The 24,954-nt window shown below is 35.6% G+C and overlaps 1 protein-coding gene across 2 annotated transcripts in view; it reads right to left on the bottom strand.

Moving 5' to 3' along the window:
- The window catches only part of LOC140190970 (mediator of RNA polymerase II transcription subunit 13-like), a 179,022-nt gene that overhangs the window by 29,010 nt on the left and 125,058 nt on the right, over positions 1 to 24,954 (bottom strand). The window contains exons 5-13 of one of the 2 annotated variants that reach the window (XM_072247982.1): positions 23,016 to 23,161; positions 21,901 to 22,092; positions 19,495 to 19,680; positions 13,886 to 14,048; positions 12,080 to 12,181; positions 8,983 to 9,714; positions 3,890 to 4,127; positions 2,852 to 2,954; positions 1,142 to 1,263 (exon numbers count right to left, since the gene is read on the bottom strand). In XM_072247982.1, coding sequence (XP_072104083.1) covers positions 1,142 to 1,263; positions 2,852 to 2,954; positions 3,890 to 4,127; positions 8,983 to 9,714; positions 12,080 to 12,181; positions 13,886 to 14,048; positions 19,495 to 19,680; positions 21,901 to 22,092; positions 23,016 to 23,161 — 1,984 coding nt within the window. The remainder of the gene's footprint in view (positions 1 to 1,141; positions 1,264 to 2,851; positions 2,955 to 3,889; positions 4,128 to 8,982; positions 9,715 to 12,079; positions 12,182 to 13,885; positions 14,049 to 19,494; positions 19,681 to 21,900; positions 22,093 to 23,015; positions 23,162 to 24,954) is intronic. The other variant, XM_072247983.1, reaches the window with a different exon arrangement.

Here is a 24,954-nt window from a genome sequence, read left to right as displayed (position 1 = left end):
AGATGGAGATCCATGTTAATTGTAATGGCGGAAATCCATTAGGAAAAGACTCCTGTACTCACAATGTACTTCATTATTTGTCTGTACCTTACTGTTACGTAGCACTATGCTTTCTCTATAATTGCAGCACTTTATTCTGCATTCTGTTGTCTTCCCTTGTATTACTTCAATGCACTGATGAAATGGCCTGTATGGATGCATGCAAAAGCTCCACTGTACCTATAACGTGGGATGATAACAAACTAATAAAACCCGGCAGTAATATACCCACTTATATCAGAAAATCCACCAAAGTGCTGCCTTGTTTCCTCAAGTTCTGACAGAATGAAAACAAGCTGTAATTAATAACTAGGATAAAGATCTTCTCAGAGAGGAAGAACAGCTACACAATAGGTAAATTGGTGTTCTTTGCAAGAGAAAGCTTGCTGAGTGCTTCCATTATTTTCTTCTACTTGACAAATTTTATGCAGGTTATGTCCACAGATTTATTATTCTCCAATTAAAAACAGTGTCAATATAAAGCAAGAAAAATTCCAATGCCAATCAGTTTGATGACTGGGGATTTTCTGGTATAAAAAATAGCAATAAATACAAAGTGTAAAGCCACAATCATAAAAAATGTAAACATTTCAATAAAAACAACAATTTTTTTAAAAATCCTCTGAAAAATGTAATAACACTGCTGGATGCAACACTGATCAAATTTTAATAGCCTATTTAATGTTCTGATCAAAACAATTTATTGCTTGGAAAAACAATTAAAATAAAGCACTATGAGCAATAAAATATTATGCTTGTAACAGTTTAAATTGAAGGAGATAAATAAAATTTAAATTCAATTCCATTATAATAATGGAATCAAGCTAATTATGAACACAACCAAGTACTTAACTTGAAAGCTGCAATGCAAAGCCTTGCAACTACTTTTTTTTGTGGGTGGTCATAGCAAGTTTCGATAACCCTAATTAGTGGGTTAATTAGTATCTGCAACTAACACACAATTCTGACATATACCTACAAATTTATTAAGGTCCAAGTCCCCTTAAAAAGACCAACATCATAAACAAGTAGCAACTTAAAATTATCACAAATATCCAATTGCTGAAAACTTGTTTCATGTTTTAAGTGTAAATTCGCTTACTCCATTCTCCTCATCATCAGAGTTGTCAAAAAGATTGTCCAGGTCATTCAAAGACACCACCAGATCAGTTTCCCGAGTGAGGCTTGCAGTTACCGTCCGCCCGGTTGGAGATTGCCGAGTTTCTAAAGAACAAACAATCCATATACTAGAATTATTTTCCTTGCTAAATAAGTCCTTATGTCGAGTTTTAAAAAAAAACTATCGAGTGCTTTTCAAGAGTGATATCAGAATAAATGCATTCTGTTAGGGATTATTCAGGAGTTTATGGTATAATGCTGATAGGAGGCAGTAACACAAATGAGTATCAGTATTCAAATAAACAAAGCTGCTGGAGGAGGCAACATCCATGGAGGTGTTGAGAAAGCTGATGTTTGGGTTCAGATCCTTCATACAAGGCCAGATGAAGGTCCTGACCAAAAGTGTTGACTGTTTATTTCCCTCCATACATACCACCTCACTCAATGAGTTCCTTCAGCATTTTATTGCTCCATGTTCCAGCATGTGCAGTATGTCATCAAAGAAAAACAGTTCAAATACAAATTACAAATTGAAATTAAAATGATATCATTGTAAACAAACAGTAATGTCTGTAAGGCACAGGCTACTGGTCCATGGCAGGAGACCGATCAGGAGAAATGGTTTGCAAACTGACATGACCATAAGGAAGTTCTCACTTTCATCAACCAATTGTAAGACAATAGGAATGTTAATTAGCCTTCATTCAAACCAACCATCAAACACTTATTCTGTAGCATTTTGACTGAGATCAAGGAAGCTTCCAGGCCAGACATAGTTTGTCATTTAGCACATCAAACCGTGTCATAGTCATATATGCTGTCCACCAACAATCACTATTTCTGTGTAACCTGGCAGTCATCCCTCACAACACTAACTTTGGCTATCTGGATTCTTTGCTTACAGAAGCTTTTAGAACCCAGTGGGAATTACTTTGTCCCAACAAAGGTATCTGAACATTCAGAGAACATCTTGTCACTTAGTGTACTCCCACTGTAAATGCATCTTCAATGGTGAATCGTACTTCAATAAAAAAGGTGCATTTTGAGTTTACAGAAACTCTACCGAGAAGGTCTCCAAGAGAATGAATGCTTATTGTGATGAATAATGACTTTTTGCACATACCATCTTTCCAGTCACAACAGATGAGGGCTTATCCCACATATGTTTGTGACCCACTATGTAACCAGTGACCACAGCAGTGCAAGTAAGCATTTTTTTTTTTCTTTTTTTAAAAGTTTAGTATTTCATATTTAAATCTGCTTGTGCCAATGATCACAAGTTCGACAAATAACCAAGAACATGGCAGTGAGCTGGAGGGGTAAGCTAAGCTGCATCTCAAAAGGATCAGCTACCAGAAAGCACTAGATAATTTAGTAAGATAAGATAATCTGTTATGATACCTAGTTATTTACTGTTTGGGACGTGAGGGGAGGGTGTGGGTCATGCATAGTCAACTGGTGGGCACTTACAACTGAGGGTGGCTACTTACATTGGCGTAACGTAGCTTTTGAGCTTGGTAGTGCAGAAAGTATCTCTCAAAATGCCAGAAGTGTGAGTGTATACCAGCTCTCAGAACTTTGTAGTAGCACACTTGTCCGTCTGTTTGTGTGTGTGCGTGCGTGTCTCTGTCTATGTCTCTGTGTATTTCTGTATCTTGTTTTTCTCAACAGTGACACCAGGATTGGAGGATACCTGATTTTGGAGCAGTGCTAAAAATAGACATGGCATCTTTTCCATCCGGCAACTGTGTGGCATGAGTAGGCGCAGCTTCCCTAGTACCAAATCCATCTTCTAGCTGAAAACAAAAACAGTGAATCCTGAAATATCTTAGACTGGTCTACAAGATATATAAATTAAGCACTGACACAAATAGATCAGTGTAAATTTTTATCCCACTTTGTCAAGACAAACTTTGCAATACATTTTATTTTCCAAGGCTTTTTATTTCTGCAGGTGTTATTACATGGACTTCAGGAACAAGTTAAGTTTTCTAAATTTTTTCATACTTTCCTCCAGTATTTATATTTTGGAATCAATACAATATTTTGCTTACTAAATTGACACAGTGCAATAATTTCTGCAAGATACAGTAAGACTTATTCGGAACATATTATACTTTTGTGCTCATAGCCAAATTTAAATATGCCAGTGGCAGTCAAAAATTCTGTTCCACTTGGCACATTATTTATAAACTTGCATACATGGAAGAGATTCAAAACAGGACTACCAGACTGTCCCAGAAGTTAATTTTTTTTGCTCCAAGTTATCCTCATTGTAGTCCATTAAATTGTGCAAAAATATTTTAGTTTATCAGTGTGACCAAAATAAAAGGCAGGTGTTATTAAGGTAAATCAACAGTTGAAATGTTTAAAGTTCATTTTCCAAATAGATTTTTTTGTACTATCCTTATTTTTCTACCTTTGTATAAGTAACCAGACCATGGAAGAAGTATGGACAAATCAGGAACATAAAAATAACTAAGTATATCTGTAAGAAAATGATGAATTTTCTTGGATAAGATCTGTTTCCCTGGCACAAGCCGTTACCAGTGTGTTAAACACAAAGTAAACTGTGAAGTAAAAACAGGAAGAGGATTTCATGTCTCACTTGAAAGTTAAAGACCAATCACAACGAGAATACAACAAATCAGCAACAGGCAATGTAATTCTTTGCGTCCTTCTACAATCTGGATGCAAATATAAAACTTCAGTGAACCATTTGAAATGTTACCTTATTCTGTTGCGATTTCTTGGTTGCATCTTTTTCGGAACCCAGTTTAAACTTTTTAATGGAAGTAAAGCTGTATTCAATGTCACCGTCCACAAAAGTATAAGGGTCATTAAGTTCCCCTGGACCTTCACCATGCTGCTGCATTAGTCTAGTTGGGTCCAGGTAATTGATTTCCTGAATGTGTACCTGTCTCCTTTCTTCAGAAACCTTGAACCGTTTATGAGGTTGTGCTAGAAGTCTAAAAATGAAAAAGAAGACAGTGTATAAAGAGGGACAGAAATCAAACAGTTCACATCAGGTAAAATGCTTTTAAAACAGATAGGCAAAGTGGAAATATGAAATGCAAATGCCGAACCATAAAATAGTACAGCATCTATGCACAATTATAATAAAAAAATCAATTAGGTTGGCCATTGAGAAACATTAAAAGTCATCTTAAAAATGTCAGGGATTCTAAAATAGTCTCAGTTCTAAAAAGGCTAAAAAGAAAGATCCATAACAGCAATCAAATGAAACATTACAATGATTAAGATTTTTTAAAAACCTAACATTCAAGTAATAATACATAGTTCATAACAAATACATAATAGGAAAAATGGACTAACAATGACAAGTTGAAATTAGTAGAACAAGAAAAAGGTTTATAATGCTGGTAAAAGAGGAACAAGCCTGAAGTATGAAAACAGTTCAAAATTCAGCAGACTAAATCAAAGAAATTGATAAGTAGAATATGTAAATAATCACGCTGTAAAAGCTACCGCAGTTAAGTGAAAAGGGAAAGATTAGCAGAAGTTAATCCCATACAGTTAGAGACAGGCTATATTATACAGGTAATAATAAAGGCCAAAGAAACTTATCAAAATTTTGTCTTTCAAAGAAAAAGATGAAAGAAAACTAATGACAATAGTGGAGAATAAACAGTGAAGAAAATATTAGAGAAATTATTGGGACTATAAGCCAGTAAACATTCAGGAACCGATAACCTGGATATCAATGTTTTGCTGGAGGTGGCTATGGAGTTGGTGGATGCACTGGTAGACCTCTTCCAAAACTCTAGGTTCTAGAACTGTTCGGTAATTGTAACCCACTATTTAAGAAAGGAGGGAGAGAGAAAACAGGGAAACGACAGACTAGTTAGCCTTTCATTTGTAGCATGGAAAATGTCAGAATTTATTATGAAGCCAGAGATAACAGTATATTTAGAAACACTGATAGGATTGGGCACAGTTGGCATGGATGCATGAAAGAGAATGACATCTGGATTTACTTGCATTTTGTGTTTGTACAAGATTAAGGGGAAAACCAGTAGATGAGGTGCAAATGAACTTTCATAAAAACCTTTGATAAAATGGCATACAAGGCATTATTAAAATTAGTGCACGAGATTCGAGGGTTGGTTAACAATAAGAAACAGCAGAAATCAAAATGGTATTTATCACGTTGGGAAGCTGGTACTACTGGGATGCTACGCGTTTCTGTGCCGAGGCTTCAGCTGTTCACAACCTCCATCAAATGAGCCATTTGATACAGATCCAAGTTTGCTGATGATACAAAGCTGGGTCACAGTGCAAGTTGTAAAGAGAATGCCAGCAAGTTCTTAAAGTGAATGGATGAGGACACATCAAATGATATTTAATTTGGAATACATGGGTCTCTTCCATATCAAAATGGAACAAAAATATCAGTGGGGAAATGTAATTGTTATGTTTCCAGAGAATGTTTTAAAATCCCAGCAATGACAACTTTAAATTTCTTTTTAAAAACTCAATTTCATTGTCACTTTGTTGATGCCAACTAATTGTTAAGAGAAACTCAAATGATCCTCCATTGACCACTTGGAAAGGACTCCAAACAGTCTTTGTTGGCAGCTTGTTTAAACCAATAACTGACTCCAGTGTGGTGATTCTAAACTACCCGTTAAATGATCTTGCATTGCTACTCAGTTGCTTCAAATTGGTATGACATACTATGGCAACTATTAGCAGACAGTGACATCCACAAACCAAGGACATAAGTATATATTAAATAAATCAAAAATTCATTAATGTATTAAATGAAATGAAAATAATAAATAAAATGAAGATTTAAACTATTACATCTTCAGAACAGTGTAGTATGTGAAATTATGGCACCCTCAAATCTGTCTTCACAAATTTTCGTGTAGTTCCTGATCTCAAATATTATGGTAGTCAACAAAGAAGCAACTGCTTCTCCAAAGGATAAAGGAAGGACCTGCTCCTAGATCACTCACACAAGCTACTTTCTGGCTTACTATAAAAATCGGGAATGTGAAAACAAAATTCTAACAAAGGAGATAGTTATTAGGTTGCCAGATAATCAACACATATTAGCAACAAATAGAAGGACAATCAAACCCTGACCCAACATATATTCGTCCACTAACACGAGAATTCATTGATTCAGTCCAACTTCAAATTACTTCTATTCTTTCTGCTGATTTCTGGGTCTAAATATTGTTCTTCAACCATCAAGTCCAACTCAGTCCCAAACCTGGATTCTTAAATGGCAACTTTAATACTTACTGCCTGATCTGGGTGAGTTTTGGGCCCTTAAAAAACCATGAGATATAACTCAGAACTGTGAGGAAAATCAACAGAAGAAATATTGTGCTTGCTTCAATTCCCTCAGTTTACTTCATTACTCACGTGGACATCAATAATGTAAAAGATCAATTCAGTTTTGTGCAAGGTTTTTCTTGACTTTCTTGTTTTCTCAAAAGCTAGGAGTTGCTGTTTAAACAATTAATAACCTGAAGGGATTTCCCCACAACACATACATTTGAAAACAAATACAGGTAGTTGAAATCAGAACATAATGTTTTCTCATTAGTTCTCAAAAGACAGTCTAATTACCTTTGCACAATTTGATACTGGTATTACTGTAGAATCATTTGACAAAATGAATTTGTGGATGGCAATTAAACTCAAATTTTTCAGGCATTGCTTATCAATTTTTTTTTACATACTAAGGCAAATAATATATACTATGCAAAATGAAATAAACTAGGATTTGCTTTTTATGAAGTGGGAAATGCATATGCACTTCTGTAAAGCCAAAAAATGTCTGCAATAGCGTCGTTTTTGGAATTCAGTTAAAAAAAAACTTTAAATAAAACACAAATTTATACCTAGTAAGACATATGGAAGATCATATAGGCAGTCTGCAGGTTATACAGTGGCATGCAAAAGTTTGGGCACCCCGGTCAAAATTTCTGTTGCTGTGACTAGCTAAGCGAGTAAAAGGTGAACTGATTTCCAAAAGGCATAAAGTTAAAGATCACACATTTCTTTAATATTTTAAGCGAGAAAACTTTTTTTTAGTTCCATCTTTTACAGTTTCAAAATAACAAAAAAGGAAAATAGGACCCGAAGCAAAAGTTTGGGCACCCTGCATGGCAGTACTTACTAACACCCGCTTTGGCAAGTATCACAGCTTGGAAATGCTTTTTGTAGCCAGCTGAGTGTCTTTCAATTCTTGTTTGGGGGATTTTCGCCTATTCTTCCTTGCAAGAGGCTTCTAGTTCTGTGAGATTCTTGGGCCGTATTGCATGCACTGCTCTTTTGAGGTCTATCCACAGATTCTCGATGATGTTTAGGTCAGGGGACTGTGAGGGCCATGGCAAAACCTTCAGCTTGCGCCTCTTGAGGTAGTCCACTGTGGATTTTGAGGTGTGTTTAAGTTCATTATCCTGTTGTAGAAGCCATCCTCTTTTCATCTTTGGCTTTTTTACAGACCGTGTGATGTTTGCTTTTAGAATTTGCTGGTATTTAATTGAATTCATTCTTCCCTCTACCAGTAAATGTTCTCCGTGCCACTGGCTGCAACACAAGCCTAAAGCATGATCGATCCACCCCCGTGCTTAACAGTTGGTGAGGGGTTCTTTTCATGAAATTCTGCACTCTTTTTTCTCCAAACATACCTTTGCTTATTGCTGCCAAAAAGTTCTATTCAAAAGGTTCAAAGGAACATCTAAACAAGCCTAATGCATTTTGGAAACAAGTCCTGTTGACTGATTAAATTAAAATAGAACTCACATGAATCTCACAGAACTAGAAGCCTTTTGCAAGGAAGAATAGGCGAAAATCCCCCAAACAAGAATTGAAAGACTCTCAGCTGGCTACAAAAAGCGTTTCCAAGCTGTGATACTTGCTAAAGGTGGTGTAAGTAAGTACTGCCATGCAGGGTGCCCAAACTTTTGCTTTCGGGCCCTTTTCCTTTTTTGTTATTTTGAAACTGTAAAAAATGGAAATAAAAAAGGTATTTTTTGCTTAAAATATTAAAGAAATATGTCATCTTTAACATTATGCCTTTTGGAAATCAGTTCATCTTTTACTCGCTTAGCTACTCACAGTAACAGAAATTTTGACCAGGGATGCCCAAACTTTTGCATACCATTGTAACGGGATTTCGTTTCTCAGAACTGTTCATAAATAGGAAATGAACAATGGACAGGAGAATAAGCAGAGAGACAGTCAGCCAATCTCACTGACTAAGCGAGTCTGTTCAATGCTCTGAGCTCTGCTTGCTTGGCTCAACCTGGCTCCCATCTGTTGTGGCTCAAGGGAAGTGGGGAAAGAAGGCACATAGAAATGTCATTTCCACCAGGCAGAAGATACTTGCAGTGCCCAACACTGCAAATCCACCCCTACCCACCTCACTGATCTCACAAACACTCATTCATATATGTGGACTATCCATTAATTCAGACATTTGGAACATGTGAAAGGCCTCTATTAAACATAAATATATTATTAAATGTAATCATTAAATAATAAATTAAATATAATTTATACAACAATAATTTTGCTTTACAACTTTCAACCCAAGTATATTAACCATTTCAATTAAGTTTTTCGTTTGTTCATTTTATCATCCACTAATTATTGCTCAGACACAGCTAATTACAAAGCCTATTAATGGAGCAACATATGATGTACCAATATTTTAAAAGCCATCAGTGATGATTTCTATTTTAAAAATCCAAATCAAATCAAATCCAATTCAAAGCACCACGTCAAAGTTTTGAATGTAATTCAAATAGAAGACAAATAATTTTGAAATACAAACATTACCGTCTTAGTGCTGAACCATCTGGATTATCCAACTTGCTATCACATCTGTCACAGTGCAGTTCTGGTGGTCTGAACTCTCTTTCTGCCCAGGAAAGAGTTTTGTAACACTGCCATGAGATTTTGCCTGAAGACTCCAAATTTTGTGCAGTGATACCGTTATATAAAGTTGTCTCGCTGACTTCTGGCACTGGTGGTAGTCTTTGTGATAAAAGCCCAGTCTTATCATCAAGGCTGGGAATTGCCTGAAGTTCCAGGCCATTACTGTACAGCAATGGATTGATGGGCACAGGAGCTCCTTCCAAACCTTCTGCTTCTGGACCCCTTGGCTGGGGGCTAAGAGTTGGCGGAAGAGGAGAGATGGGAGAATGTGGTGAATCCATAGGATTCAAATTAAGTGGCTTGCTCTGGTTTCCTGGAGGCCCAGATGCTGGCTTGCCATATTTCCTATTGTTTTGCATTTCCAAGGGGACATCAATACCAACTAATCCAAGCTTCTGTCCTGTAGGATCCTGTTCCATACAAAGCTCATCTGTTAATGACAGTCGATGATGAAATGGAGTCATTGGCCGTTTCTGCTGCTTATCTCCTTTTTCCTGCTTCTCATTTGTCTTGTGCTTAGAGGAGGCAGATGATGGCAGGGAAGCACAAGGAAGCCCAGTATTGAAGCCAGGCTGAGAAATGGATGGTGGTCGGTTTGTGCCTGTTGCATTTCGCTGCTTTAGAAGCTTCTGCCTGCAAATGAAAAGTAAAAGTGTGTTGAGGGCCAATTCAGCAATAATCAAGCATTTTGTTTAAAGAATATTTTCAAACAGCACAAGGCCAGAACAAAAAAGTCAAAAATAACAATGAATGTGATAACAGTAGTTCTCAGAAATGAAATCATGGGAACTATTAAAAATATATATTGGATATCAATACTTTTTCAAGCTACATGGCTTACCTGCAGGATATATTTAACATTTTCAATTAAGTAACCATCCAAATAAAAAGACATCAACACAGCATTGATAAACTACGAGCAAAATGTTGAAGATCTTTATTTCAAATTAGTTGTGAGATCAGCAGTGCTAACACAGTTGCTGAGAACTGGTAGATTACATAATATTGCAGTAACAATCCAAAAAACATGCTGTGCATTTATGCCAAATTAAAAACTTATAATACATTGGGACAGATCTGTTGTCCAATGGCAGCTTGCCCTTGAACCACGTTGCTTCGTTAAGTATGCACCAATCTTGTCTTGTACTGGTAGCATGGGGGCTAACTCAGAACAGACAACCTGCTACATTCAGGAAAGGGCTGGTGAAACCCACTCAGAGACTCATCATCTGTCCATGTTGTCAATGTTATTGAATGTTGGTTGAATGTCATTGATATTTTCAAATATTCAACACGGGAGACCTGTTTAAAAACTAAATCCATGGTCAAGAATTTTTATTAAGTGCCAAAAAGTGGATGCAAATAAATTAAGACTTGACAAATTAAAATAAACACTTGCCATTCTTCCAGCCATTGACAAGTCTGTTCCTCTGAATTGGAGAAATCACTGCTCCAACAGGCTGGTTTCCCAGTCTGACAGATGGGAGACTCCAGAGGTTTGTACTGCTCCACTGGAAGCAGAGTTCATAGCATGAGCACAAAGCAACATGCAGAAAAATGGAAGATGTTGCTGCTATTTTAAGCCCATGCAAGATATGAAAACTGGTTAAATTCCATCTGATGCTGGGCTGGGAGATATAGCGTAAAATATTATGGGGAACTATAGTTCAGAAATCTGCATATTTAATTAGTAAAAGAATAAAACCCAAAGGGAATTAACTGTCAGATCAAAAGGATTACTTCAGATCGAGAACAACAATTTAATTATTCCATTCAATCTAGTTCTTTCAAAAATCAGATAAAAAGTTAAGATCAGAACAACTCAGTGCCTTTGCACAATTTTGACTTGGAATTAAGATGCAGTGTTAATACATTTCGTCAGAAGAAATTTAAATGAAGAACACTCCATGATTAAAGACCCCTAGCAAACGGATTGTGAGAATGAACTCTAATGCCGTCTTTGAACTACCAGTACACATTAGACCTCAATGGATTGTTAAATGATGCATGCCAAAAACGGACTAGAGGAAGAACAGTAAAATGAGCAAGTAATATTTGGCAAGGTATTTCCAAAAAGAATTGCAGAACTCCATGGTTTCATGCCATTTGAGAGTCAGTGAAAAGGGGATGAGAAATTTTCACAAATACACAGACAGCATTCTTGGCTGTCAGCATTGAAAAAGTTAACTGCATTCTCACTGCCTCGATTACTGGACAAAATATGATCCACAAAAATAAAATGACTACTCTTCTGGCAAGAAAAGAGCAAGAAAGTTGATGGCACAAATGTGTCACTGCTCATAACATCTATCTTCTACAATTTCATAACTTCAGCATTTTTACTTGTCAGTTACATTGACAAACTTACAAACCAGTTAAGCAGCTGATTATGAATGCTGAATAAGTAACTCATTGCTTTTTCAGTAAAGTTTGGTTAATCCAGGCAGGCCAAAAATAAACTACACAATAGAATGCACATATCCACTGTTCCCAATATGTACTATGCACAAATTATGCAACACTTGACTGTTGAAGATTACATTTAATAGACTTGTTTTTAAAAAGTTCAGCATTTATCTTCAAAATCAAGTGGAAAATCTTGAACTCCATGCTTGTCCAAGGTCTAAACTGATTGACCTGAGATGACGACTTTCCATTATGTTCCTTTTCTAAAACGTTTAGTAAGAGAAAGGGAGAGATGAAGAGAGAAGGAAGGTCTCCTTGAATAGCTTTCTTTGCATAACTTACATTCTATCATCATCAAGTAACAATCAAATGATATATCTGAGATGGAAAGAGGAGTTTAGATAGTTAGGAATATCAGCTAGATAGGCCACCCTCACCAACCTAACTTGAAGTTTTTATTTTGTGCTTAGATTTGAGTGAGGAGAAGGGGATACAGAAGAAAAGAATACTTATGTGCTTACTGGAAACCAATACCCAAATAGAAAAATGTTAGATCATTCATGAGCAGAGGAAATGAGTAGAAATATCCTACCTTGAACAAGAACAATTGGCTCTTTGGCTAGGTTCTGTAAAATCCCAAGCCGCAGAATTGTTGGCCACCTCTTCCTCAGAATTTTCACTAGTTGAATGTCTTCTTTTATGCACCAGTTTCAAAAAAAAAAGCAAGTTAGTTATCTTATCCATTCTTCTTCAAATGTTCAACTACACAAATCAATGGCTTTGCTGAAGATTAATGGCAGTTGAATAATTACAGTACATAAATAACATTTCAATACTATTAATACCAGTTTTGCTGTACAGTGTATGTATTTACAATTGTTAGAAATATTGCTCATTTCTTTACTAACTAGAAAAATCTAGTGTAATAACAGGACATTCCTTTATGGAAAAGTAGTGAGATTCAGAGTGCCTTCTATTAAAAATCAACTTTGCCAAACAAGACAAAAAATTTTGATTTTTGGATTGCATTGGAATACCGTTCCAATCATCTTAAATGAAACTGCCCAAATAAGCCCGTCTGTACAAGTATAAATTCCCAATTGGGTAGGTTTATTACTAAAAAAATACTAATACATCCCATGTCAAAATATTGTTTCTGAACATTGTATTTAAAAGGAGGAAGATCAAAAAGGACATTGTTCTGAGTGCCCAACAGTCCCCTAAAGTGTATGAATGATAAAGGTACAAGGTACTGAATTATTAAAAGCTAACATGTTTATCATTTGTTGTGCCAAGTTGATTGACTTAAGCTTAAGTAACAAACATCAAATCTCTACTTTAAATACAAACAAAAGGTAGCTCTGTTTTGCTCTATTTTGGTCTAACCTGTTGAGCATTTCCAGTGTTTTCAACATTTATAGCTTAATTTATACACACATATTTTAAAGGTGCCATGTGAAAAATACCAGCAAATGTAGTTTTTACAGCACTGAGGAAGTAGCTGTGAGCTAAATAGACAAAAAAAAAGCAGCATATTGGAATCAACTATCTCAAAAGGCAACAGAAAAGAGAACAGGGATGAAAGTTCAATATACCATGTGTGGAAAGGCGGAGGGATGAAATAGATGAATCTATAAGATTTTAATTCTTCACTAGTCAACACAGGAAGGTAGCAAAAAGTAAATAGCACAGAGTTACTAAAACAGGCTGGGATTCTGCATCAAACACAATGGCTACATGCCAAGTTAAAAGATCTAATTTTTAGTGGGAAAACAAATAGATCAATTAAATAGTAGTAAATTCTTCAGCAGTCAGGATGATTGTAGAAAAGGAAAATGTTGGCACTGTAACAAAAAAAAAGACAATTTCTAGAATAACTAAGGATTAGCAATTTGAGGTGAGAATGAAGAGAAACTGGCACACAACTTTTGCTAAAGGAACATAATGACGCAGATAAAGAGGAGCCTATTTAATATTTCTGAATGTCGAGGACAAATGAAGTGTAAAACTACTAAACTGTATTACATACAGAGCAAAATAAAAGTAAAATTTCCACTGCTTGTCTTGCCAGGGCCACCCTATTATTTGTTAAGGCAAGTATAAGTCACACTAGTTATCTGCATCTTGAAGTATATGAAAATCTGGTCAACTTGAAGAGAAGCCCTGAGTGGGAATCTATTACTGCATGCAAAGGGGCATTAAAATATGTTTTAGATTGATAAAAATAGATTTGGTGCAGTAGCACATGAATACTTCAAATTATTTTTCTCATTCAGACTGTTGATTTGTATTTATTACCAGTATATCTTGATACAAAACTGCAGGAAATTCCAAGGTTATGGATGGTATTACTAGTATAAGCACTTAACAGTTCTATGCCTTAGTCATTTAAGCTTACTTTAGTTGTGCCTTGTTCAAATTGCACTCCTTCCAGACTTTCTGAACCATCTCATTTGTTACTTTTGGAGGAACTTTACCAGAATGCTTCGGGCTTGTAGAATTTACAGCTCCTTCTTGCCCACTCACATGACTGACAACAGCATGCAAAATCCCATCACCTGCTTTACAACAAAAAAAAGTGTATTAAGTATATTACAATCAACTATCTTTGCAATAGACTACAAGATTCCTCGAGCACATAACATATCACAACTTCTCTAAGTTAACCAAAAAGAAAATCACATGCATAACTTGTCAACCTTAATGGAAGCGTATGGTTTACCTGCAACTCAGCAGGTTTTTAAATCAACTGGAACTTTACTCAGATTACTAAACTGAAGGATTTGGTTGGAATCTTCCTTGAAGGGACTGTTTATTTTTCTTGATAAAACATCACTAATATTGAAACCTGGATCAGTTCTGCTGGTCAATCAAACCAGTAATATTCAGGAATTGTGAAGAAACTCTCAAAGACTTATAATAATTCCATTCAGCAAAATATCTATGGAGCATTTTTACATGTTTAATATTTGAACTTTCCCTCGGAAGCATATAAAATCAAACATGAACAGCAAAATGAAAACTAAATTAAGTGCAAAAGAATTATTTGGAAATTTTAATTTTGCTGATATTAAGGAATAGATTGAAATTTTCTTGAAAACCAAATGATTGCATGGTGTTCAATGTTGCTGAGTTTTCCAGAAATTATGCCTAATACATTGATCATGTACTTTTAAAGGGTTCCAACATTTCTGCAATGTTTCTTTATATATCACTCAGTATATCACCACCTTATTGTAGCATTCATAGGATACTGTTACCCTGCCATTTTTAGAGCATCTAGCTATTGACAACTTTACTTGTAGGTCCTTCCAACTTACGAACAGTCAGTGTATGTACAACATCTGCATATGAACGAGTGGGATTTGCCATTTGCTATGTGGCTGCAGACATCTTCTGCTATCCAGGAACTCAGTTTGTGCTTGCATTTCTGAATGTGAACTACTTGGGTTACAATTACTCACCAAAATGGATCCATACTGTAATCAGGGAATGACTTCTAATTCCTTAACTTAAGTTTGTTTTAATATACTCTAATATTTTAGACTGTATCAAACCTCAAACAAGTATAACTGAAGAGAGAAAAAAAAATCAAATTGCTGGAAGAACACAACAGGCAAAGCAGCATCTGTAGAGGCAAAGGAAGAGATAGTCAAAGTTTTAGTTCAAGAACCTATATCAGGCCTTGAAAATTCCACACGATCATTAGTGATCATGATTGGCAACATGATAGCTTAACATTAAGCATAATGCCATTAAAATGTCAGTAATTAGCAATCAGGGTACAATTCCTGCCACTGCCTGTAAAGTGTTTTTTGATTCTCCCTGTGACTGTGTGCGTTTCTTCCAGATGTTCTGGTTATCTCCCAAAATTCAAAGATGAACAGCTTAGAGTTGGGCGTAAATAAGTTGTTTGCTTGTTATGTTGGTGCCGGAAGCATGGCGACACTTGCAGGATGCCCCTAGCACATATTTAGACTGTGTTGGCTGTTGACACAAATGACGCATTTCACTGCGTGGTTTGATGTACTCATGTCAAAAAAACTCATCTTTACCATTGTGGAACAAACAGAGTGACATATCTGATTTCTGCCACTAGAGGCCATACAAGTACCTTTTCAGCCTGTACTTGAAACACAATTCTAGGTTCTGTGTATAATATTGGTGCTGATTGAACCTGCAAACCTTGCTCAAAAAAAAATTTCGATCTTTGAACAGTATTTCTGCATTGCAAAATGAGGGGCAATACAGGCTGATTTTCCAAACACAGATCATGTTCTGGTCATTGTAAGGTTTTAAATATCTTTCAACTATTACTTTGAAAATAGAACCTAGTATCTATTACAATGTGAGGTCACTTTGAAATACAGTGGTTGAAAGGTTTGCTTAAGATGCTTGCTCTGGGAAGTCAGAATAAATGGCCATGCAACTCCTTACAGTTACAGTACATTTTGAAATTAAAATGAGAAATATCTGATTCTTCCATCAGGTTATCAGTAAATCAAACTAGTAGTTTTCAAAGTTGTGTGTAAATAGCTTTCTGGCATAAAATGACAGCCAAGAATTTTAGATCTCTGTCAAAACATTTATTTTGACTACTAACAATCCATTGCTACAATTGTGCCAATAATTTCCTTCTCAAAACAAATTTTGCTTCCCCACTAATAAGCTTCTTCAAGTAGTTCAAGTGTTCCATCAGGTCACCTGAATTTCACTTCTTCAAAAAAAAATCTATCAGACAAACAGGGATATTTTCTATGAAGCAATACACTGAATAGTTATCATCACTTAATTTCATTGCCAAAATGAATGCATGTTTGGTTAAGTAAGTCAATATTTAAAGAATTACATTGATCTTGACCAATTATTCTTGAACTAAATTTTAACTACTGGAAACTATTCAAAAATACAATAAAACAAATGAAATGAACTAGAAAAAAAAACTTGGTAAAATAACTGATATTTTTTTCTTATTTATAAAAAAGAAACATTAAGAGCTCCTGGTTAAACATTCAATTAACAAGGACAATCTTTAGCACTTGGTTTTGAACCAAGATTAGCATAATTGGGCAGGTTTTCCCAGTTTCCACTATCTCTAGATATTTTCATTTAGCTAAATTTAGCACTTAGTGGAAATTGTTTCTTACCAAAGAATTGCCAAAGCTCACTTAATCTCAGAGGTTATATGAAATGCCAAAGTAAATGTGGAAAATTCAGGGCAGCAGGGTAGCTTAGTAATTAGCAAAATGCTTTACAGAAAAAGGATCTAGTGTTTTCCCGGCATATGTGACAAATGACATCTTCTTGGGCTTCCAGCTGGGTACAGGTATTGATTTTAACCAACATCTCAGTGACAAACTCTGCCATCCTTGATGAAGATGGCAGAGTTTGTTATCGAAATGTCAGTTAAAATCAATACCTGTACCCGACCAGAAGCTCGAGAAGAGCTTATCCCCAATGCCCCTTTACAGTACCAACGATCAAGATTCAATTCACTCTTCACATATCTGATGCAAGATAAGGGTTTATCATACATCAGCTAAATGTAAAGTTTTAAATACCCTTCAATTATTATTTTGTCAATTAAAGAGTTTGTATGCTCTCACTTCATGGATTTCCTCTGAGTGCTCTGGTTTCTTCCCACATTCCAAAGCTGTACAGGTTAGGATTAGTAAAAAGTGGCATGCTATTTTTGCGCCAGAAGCATGGTGACATTTACCAGCTGTTCCAGTACATCTTCAGACTACATTGGTCATTGACACAAATGACACGTTTCACTGTATGTTTTGATGTTTCAATGGACATGTGACAAAGTTAATCTAATCAAATCATACTGGATAAATTAAGATGCCTAACTGGTAAACTACATTGCAAAAGCTAAGCAAAGGTAGCTTCAGTCTACATTTGGCAAATGATACATAATTTAAGGGAGCATAATAAAAGGACAAAAAAATTCCACAACATGACTGCTTTAACATTAGAGCCAGATACATGAATGGTGCATTATAAACAAAAATAATAATTAATTTCTAATTTTGAAAAGGGAAGTACACATTTCGACCTTTCACCTTGTGCAATCATTACTGAAATTGCTAAGTTTATCACAGCCATGACCATAGCCTAGAAATTTATCCTGTATGTCCAAAATCAAACAGTATAATTACTATTCTTTATACTTGTTAAGATTCAGCTTAAAATATGAAACAAAGTCAATTTCATCGAACCACTTAAAATGAGCAGAAATTGAATAAACTGAAAAATATGATATTGCTAAATCGCATCATTAGGGGGAGCTAAAAGTTTATAAATAATTTGAATAAATGCTCAATAAAAAATTATGGAAAATTTTTCAAACTTGTAGAATTTGTGGTATTTCATTTACATTATTTAGTCACATGCCAAAAACAAATGAATATGTAAAATATCTCTTAAAAATTAAACTTACAATTCACAAGTGTATGATTTTTAAAAATGAGGATACAGGAAATTTAACTTATTTTATACAGCATAGCCATATAGAGTAAACTGACTGAAATAAACTAGGCATATTTAAATTAAGGCCAACATTTAAAAATTCTGTTGACTCTTAAAAAAATAAGCCAGATCAAATATCCATAAGTTTCAAGCATCTGTACTTTAATAAGAACATTAATGTCTACCTTTCAATAAAATCTGAAATTCAAGTCCATCTCAATTCTGCTGATTAATTTAAATGTTTAAGTCTAAAAGGAATCTGAAACAGATTTTTATGCACATTTTTTACTTTCAAAAATTCACGAGATTTTGGAATGGTTCTGAGCACTGGAAAATCACATATGTCCCTCCACTCTAAGAGAGGCAGAGAGGCAAAAGAAAAGAAATTATGGCTGACTTCAGTGGTTGGGAAGGTGTTGGGAGTCCCTTATTAAGGAACTTTGGGGTTCTTGGAGGAACATGATAAAACAGGCCAAAGTCAGGTTTCCTTGAGGGGACATCTTGCCTGTCTAATCTGTCGATGTAAATATCTGCATACAACATCCATATTTCAGTAAGACAAATTATTGTGATGACAGTGAAACACTCTTCCCCACCAGTACATTTTTCTGGAAGTGGCAACACAGGTGGATAACATGGTTAATGCAGCTAATGGCACGTTTACCTTGATTGGTCAGGACTTCCCATATGACCATTAGGAAGACATACTGCAGCTGTATAATACTTAGGCCACATTTTATATTTTGTGCAGTTGTGGTTGCCACACCACAGAAAATAAGTGGAGGCCTGGGAAAGGATGCAAAAGTGGTTCACCAGCATATTGCCTGGATTGGAAAATACTAGCTACAAGGAGATTTCACAAACAGATTATTTTCAGCAGAGTATTGGAGGTTCAGGGGCAACCTAATGGAATCATGAGTTTAACATGTTTGAGGTAGTAAACCTATGAAAAGCAGAGATGAAAAAGCTGTAAACACTAGAGATTCTGCAGATGCTGAAAATCTAGAGCAACACACAGAAAATGCTGGAGGAACTCTGTAGATCAAGTCAAGTCACCTTTTATTGTCATTTCAACCATAAATGCTGGTACAGTACACAGTAAAAACGAGACAATGTTTTTCAGGACCATGGTGCTATATGAAACAATACAAAAACTACACTAGACTACAGACCTACCCAGGACTGCATAAAGTGCACAAAACAGTACAGGCATTATAATAAATGCAGCATCTATGAAAATGAGTAAACAGTCAACCTTTCATGCTGAGTCCCTTTATCAGGACTGGAAAGGAAGGAGAAAGATGCCAAAATAAGCTGGTAGAGGAGAGGAAGGAGGTGATAGGTGGAGCCAGGTGGGTGGAAGGAGGAATGTAGTGAGATGTTGAAAAGTTACTATGGGTAAAGAAGAACACAATCAAATCCAGCCATATTCTTACTAAATGGCTGCCAAGCTGTCAAATGCCGTTCTTAATATTTATATTTACTCCTAGATACAAAGGCTGTAAAGTTACATAACAACATATGGGAAATTACCTATTATGGTCTGTTCAGGAGAGGTGGGTGGTGTAAGTGGCAATCCACAGCTATTGGTGTCTTTCACACTTCCGGGCCCTTGCGTCGGATTGGTATGACCTCCTGCAGTAGCAGCATTTGAAATTATAGGGATATCCCCCTGAGGAATCAGCACAAAAGCTGACGGGTATACCATTCTTACACCACCTGCAAAAATATAGAACATAATTATTTCAAAACACATGGAAGTATTAGAATGTATATGAGGCACCATATGTCAATTTCAACTCCAACAAACATAATGTAATAAGTTTAAATCTTGTCCTTTGCTGGTGATCAAGCTATATTAATACTTAGATGTCATCTTTATCATTTCAGGCAATACATTATAGATTTATTCTAATTTTTTCATGTTCCTTAGCAACTAGTCACACAAAATTCTAAATGTGTATCACTGGCTATTAAACAAAATGCACTCTACTCAGGCTTCAAAGTCATCACTAAATTAATTTTCAAGACACTTTTTCACATAACGACAAAGCTAATATAAGCAGAAGTTTTTCCGCTACTAAAAGAATAAATTAAATATCTCAGAATACTTTGAAAAACTGATATCCGAATTTAGTAGCAGCTTATGATTGAAGATTTCCCCATCTAGCCATTGAAATCACCCAGGAAGATCAGGTTTACACACAATAATCCAAAAAAGCACAATTGGGGAGGAATGAGCAGAATATGCTACCTCCACCCAAAGGAATCATCCACTTGAGAAAATGTTTGGCATTTCAAGTCAAACCCATGTATCATGGCCTGTTGCAGAGTTTCCACCCAGAACATCATCAATTCCCTTCTCCCCTCCCCGACAGATTTCGCTCAATCCATTGATCCCTCCAACAGTTTGTTTGTTGCTCCAGAATCCAGCTTCCACAGTCTCCTTCTCTCCCGACTTCACTCCCTCCCTCTGTCTATAGTTACAGCATTTGGATTTAACTGATTTCTTAAATAATTTGTCATGAGCATGTCATCTCATTCCCTAGCATGCTCTCTTTGCATATGTTGAATTAGTGACTGACATTCTCCCTATGCCAAGTTTTGGAATCCCAACACAGGTGCTAATTGTCCCCAAGGTCAGCTGGCTTAGTTGCTTTTAACAATTAGGTGGCAAAGCTGCACAGAATAGCTTGTTGTGGGATGGACTTGTATTAAGGAGACAGTTACACTTGAAGTGTCTCTCAAGTTACTCTTGCTACTGGATGCTGACTGTCCCTTTTTCGTGAAATAGTCAAGCAAAGTCAACATGGTTCTATGAAAGAAAAAACATACTTAATTTGTTGCTAAATTTTCTGGTGACGCAAAATCAACTAGAAAAGTGCCATAAAATGTTGGAGGAACTCAACAGACCAGGCAGTCTCAGTAAATTGCTGGGAGATAAAATGCTGCAATGGAATATAGGCACACCAAGCGATTAGGAAAGATAATGGAATGTTGTCATTCAATTGTAATAGGAAATGAACATAAAACTAGTCATGTTATAATTCAGTTAATTAAAACGTTAGATCACATGCAGCACTGTGTACAGTACATTAGAAACCAGTTCTGAGGTTCACTAGGCTGACAACTGGAACGGGTAGGTAGTCTTATTAAAAAAGACTAAAAAGGTTAGGCTACTATGCTTTGAAATTCAGAAGATCAAAAGCAAACCTGATGCAAAATCCTAAAGTCTTCTGAAGACAGATGCTTCCACTTCTGGAAGTATTTGGGCTAGAGGTTACTTTTAAAAGTAACATTTGCACACTTAAGGCAGAAATTCAGTGATTCTACACCCCCCCCCCAACAAAGGAAGCAGAGTCTTTAAATATTTTAAAACAGAGACAACTTGCTCATTAGCAAGGGGCTGAAAGGTTACTGGAGGTAAGCATGAATGAGGTTACAGATTTGTCATGAGTTCACCAAAAGGCAGAGCAGGGTTGAGAGAACCAGGTGTGATTTTACATCTTCTAATTTATATGAGCATAAAAGCTGTTAATCAAAGTGTCCTCAATAGACTGTTCTGTTGAAATCAATGCAGACAGGTATCAATGTTGAACTTCATCTCTAACAAACTGTTCAGTCCCAGGATCAAGTTTAGCCCAACATCAGTCATTAAGCTGCATTACATCTACTGCACAGCCAATCTCTGCAAGATTGGAGACTATGGTCCAAGTCACGATCAGTTCATTAACTAAAGCATAACAACAGAAAAGGGCTTGCAAAGACAGCAATCAGCCATGCAATAGTACAATCTGAATTTTTAGAATGATCTCAAATTGAAAATGATTAAAGGCTAATGTTCCTGTAATTTAAACCAATGCTGATGTTCGTATACTCAGAACATTTTAAATTGGTCTTATAGGTGCATTATTTCTGTCAGTTGCACTCTATACTTACCAACAATAACCTCAACTGCAACAGGGAAGTCATCATCACAATCCATCTCTTCTTCCTCCTTTATTTCTTTTTTCTTTAATACCATTGGGTAGAAGTATTGCCATTCTTCTATCAATTTCCTTGTAGCTGGATCTGACATCTTGTATGTCTGGCCTGTAAGTGTGCCATTTAGTCCAAATGGACTAATAATGACTGTAAAAAAAAAAAAAAAAGTGAATAATAATTTTTATAGTACTGATGATTGATGTGGCAAATAATTTAAGAATATGAACACAGAAATATAACAGGAATTAGAAGGCTGTTTTAAAAATGTGGACAAAGCATATGATAACACAGTTGGAAAAAAAAACAGGCTTCTGAGATAACTAAGCGTAAATTTTGTATCAACATGAAATACATGTTTTAATATCCTACTAACACTTCACTTCAAACCAACAAATTCCAGTCACTTTTCAAAGCAATTCCATCCTATCCTATTTAAGGATGACCAGTTCATAACCCTACCTTCCTAACCTACTCTGAATGGCTTCCAAATATCTTTTTAACCTCAATGCCACCTATTTTTTATTTTAACATTGCTGAAGGCCTCATCCAGCCTCTACTCACATACACAGAAAATGAGTAAATTTAAATTTTTCCATTTGCAATACAGCCCACAACTAGTTCTGCTTATTCATCACTGTTCATTGGTTTCTGGATCAGAAGACTTGCAGGTAAATTCCTTTCTCACTTCAACCAAACTTTCTTTTGCCTTCCCCAAATTTTCTTTCCCTGAATTGGCCTAATGGATATTTCACCTGACCCCTTGCCTCTAACTCACCGTGCTCATTGTCTCTCTCTTGGCCTGGTGTTCCATTTTAATTCTTTAGGGTTACTTTTAGTTTAAAAAACGTTTTACTTCATGCATTACAATTGCAATAAACTGCTTCTAAGATAATTTGGCAATTAAAAATTAAGAATGCAATTGCTGAGTTTAGCAGATAACCTCACCAGTGTCTGATTTCACATTCACCAATCCAAAATTATCATTTGACAACTCCAAAATCATTATTAACAGCGCTCTGTAGTGCACAAATCAGGTTAACTACATTTAGAAAACTAACTTAGTAACTTACCTTGACAAGGCATGGCTGATGATAGTGCTAGATTGATGTGCTCTTCAGTGATGTGGTACACAGGTTGGTGTTGAGCAATCTCAACACTTGTACAGACATTGCTCTCTCCATGCAGAAAGAAGGTGAAGGAACAGGAAAGGTGCTCACTACAAAAGAACAGAAAATATTGCAATTTTTTTGCTAAAACATTCACTTTCAGAATTGTATATACAATCAAAGAAACTTTATTTTCTGATAAAGCATGCATTCCCAATGCATGCTTTATCGGAAAATAAAATGGAAGGAATAATGAGGTTGAACTACAGCTTTCCTTAGAAAAATGAGTTGGGTATACTTCAAAAGCAGAAAACAATGTTTATGAACAAGAATAATTGTGAAGATACACCTGTGCTTGTATTGAAAACAACATTTAAACACCTTGTATAAAATCAAAAATGTGCTTCAATTTCGTGATGCTTCTGCATGGTTGGCTTAAAATAGTCTTCCCTTATAGAATAATTGAACTTCTGACCTTCTCTAAAATAATCTTTTTTACAATCGACACTGCTTCTTTAGATATTATGAAAGGGATATTAAGATCCGCAAAATTAATGCTCCGAATTTTGAGCAATAGAAGTGTTAGCAAAAAACAGTAATAAATGTTTTCACATAATGGAGAAACTGATTATCATCAACTCTAGTCTATTTTCCCAAATAGCTGAAAAATAAATTATGGCATCTTATCAGAATTCAATTTCAAGAAGAAAGTTAACAATTCATCTGCATTCTAATAGCACGCCAAGGATAATGCCAAAGGCCAGTCACTAGAAAATAAATTTAACATCTTAAACTTCATATCCTTTCTACAAATCAAATTTCCCATGTAAGTAATATATTGAGTATTTTTGGACTTTTATTCATTTGTTATTTCTAAGCCAAGTTCTAAGCCAAGTTCAAAGCCTGAAAAGCTGAAAGATTCTTACAGCACAGCACTCTAAGAACAGATTTATTTTTGTTATTCATGGAATGTATCAAAGTGCATAGATCTGAATGAATAGAAACCTTAATCGTGAAAACCTAAATAACTACAATCATTATTCACAAAGTTTTTGCAAGAACACTGCCATGTTTGAAAATTCATTGCAAATATTGGAATGCTGGAGCTAGAAGTAACACATTTACAGATGGTAGCTACTCTTTAAGAAAAGGCAATAAAAGCCATATGCACAACTTTTGCCCAACACCATATCAGATTTATTTTATGGCTGCAAGAATCAGCTCTATGATGAAGCACACTATTTAGTGATTTTTAAAAACCAGCAAATTTACTTGTTAAATCATGAACTGAGAAAAGAACAAATTTGAGTGCCAAAATAAGTTGTTGAAGGGCACCACTGGTCTTTATAGCTGATTCCGGTTTTCTACTAAATTACTTGGATCTAACAGAGTGCAACATGGTACACTTTTTAAATCTCAAGAGCAGTTATTTTACAGCTGTGTCTGCTACTCAAATTCTAAGTTTGAAAAGCTCTTGTTTATTAAATCTGGCAAAAATTCAAACCTGAACTACACAAAAATATTTTTAACAGCTGCTAATTTGTCCAGTTCAAGTGATGGATTTACTCGTCCTTAATGGATTTGAATGTCAATGTTTTGCCTGTTATAAGCAACTGTTGCTATGTTCATATAGTCATGCTGGCGTAACTTGAATCAAAAATAGAACTTGGAATAATAAAGCCCAAAATAATAGAGGTGAAAACAAATTCTCGCCACAAAGAGTTCTGTTGCAGAACTGTGTTGTAAAAGTTTAAAGTTTAAACATTTGAAGGCAACGACAATGGCTGGCATGATCTTTCCCAGTGCAGTGCACAAATAAAACCAAAACTTGAGGGGTTTCTTCGGAAGGATGAACATGGAGTTCCTTTAATTTCTTACCAAACACTAACCCACCCCTTTCATT

The sequence above is a fragment of the Mobula birostris genome, chromosome 31 (genome assembly GCF_030028105.1).
Source record: "Mobula birostris isolate sMobBir1 chromosome 31, sMobBir1.hap1, whole genome shotgun sequence".
In the NCBI taxonomy this organism is placed as follows: Eukaryota; Metazoa; Chordata; class Chondrichthyes; order Myliobatiformes; family Myliobatidae; genus Mobula; species Mobula birostris.
The sequence above is the reverse complement of the archived record's forward strand: the minus strand, read 5'-3'. Positions and strand labels throughout refer to the sequence as shown.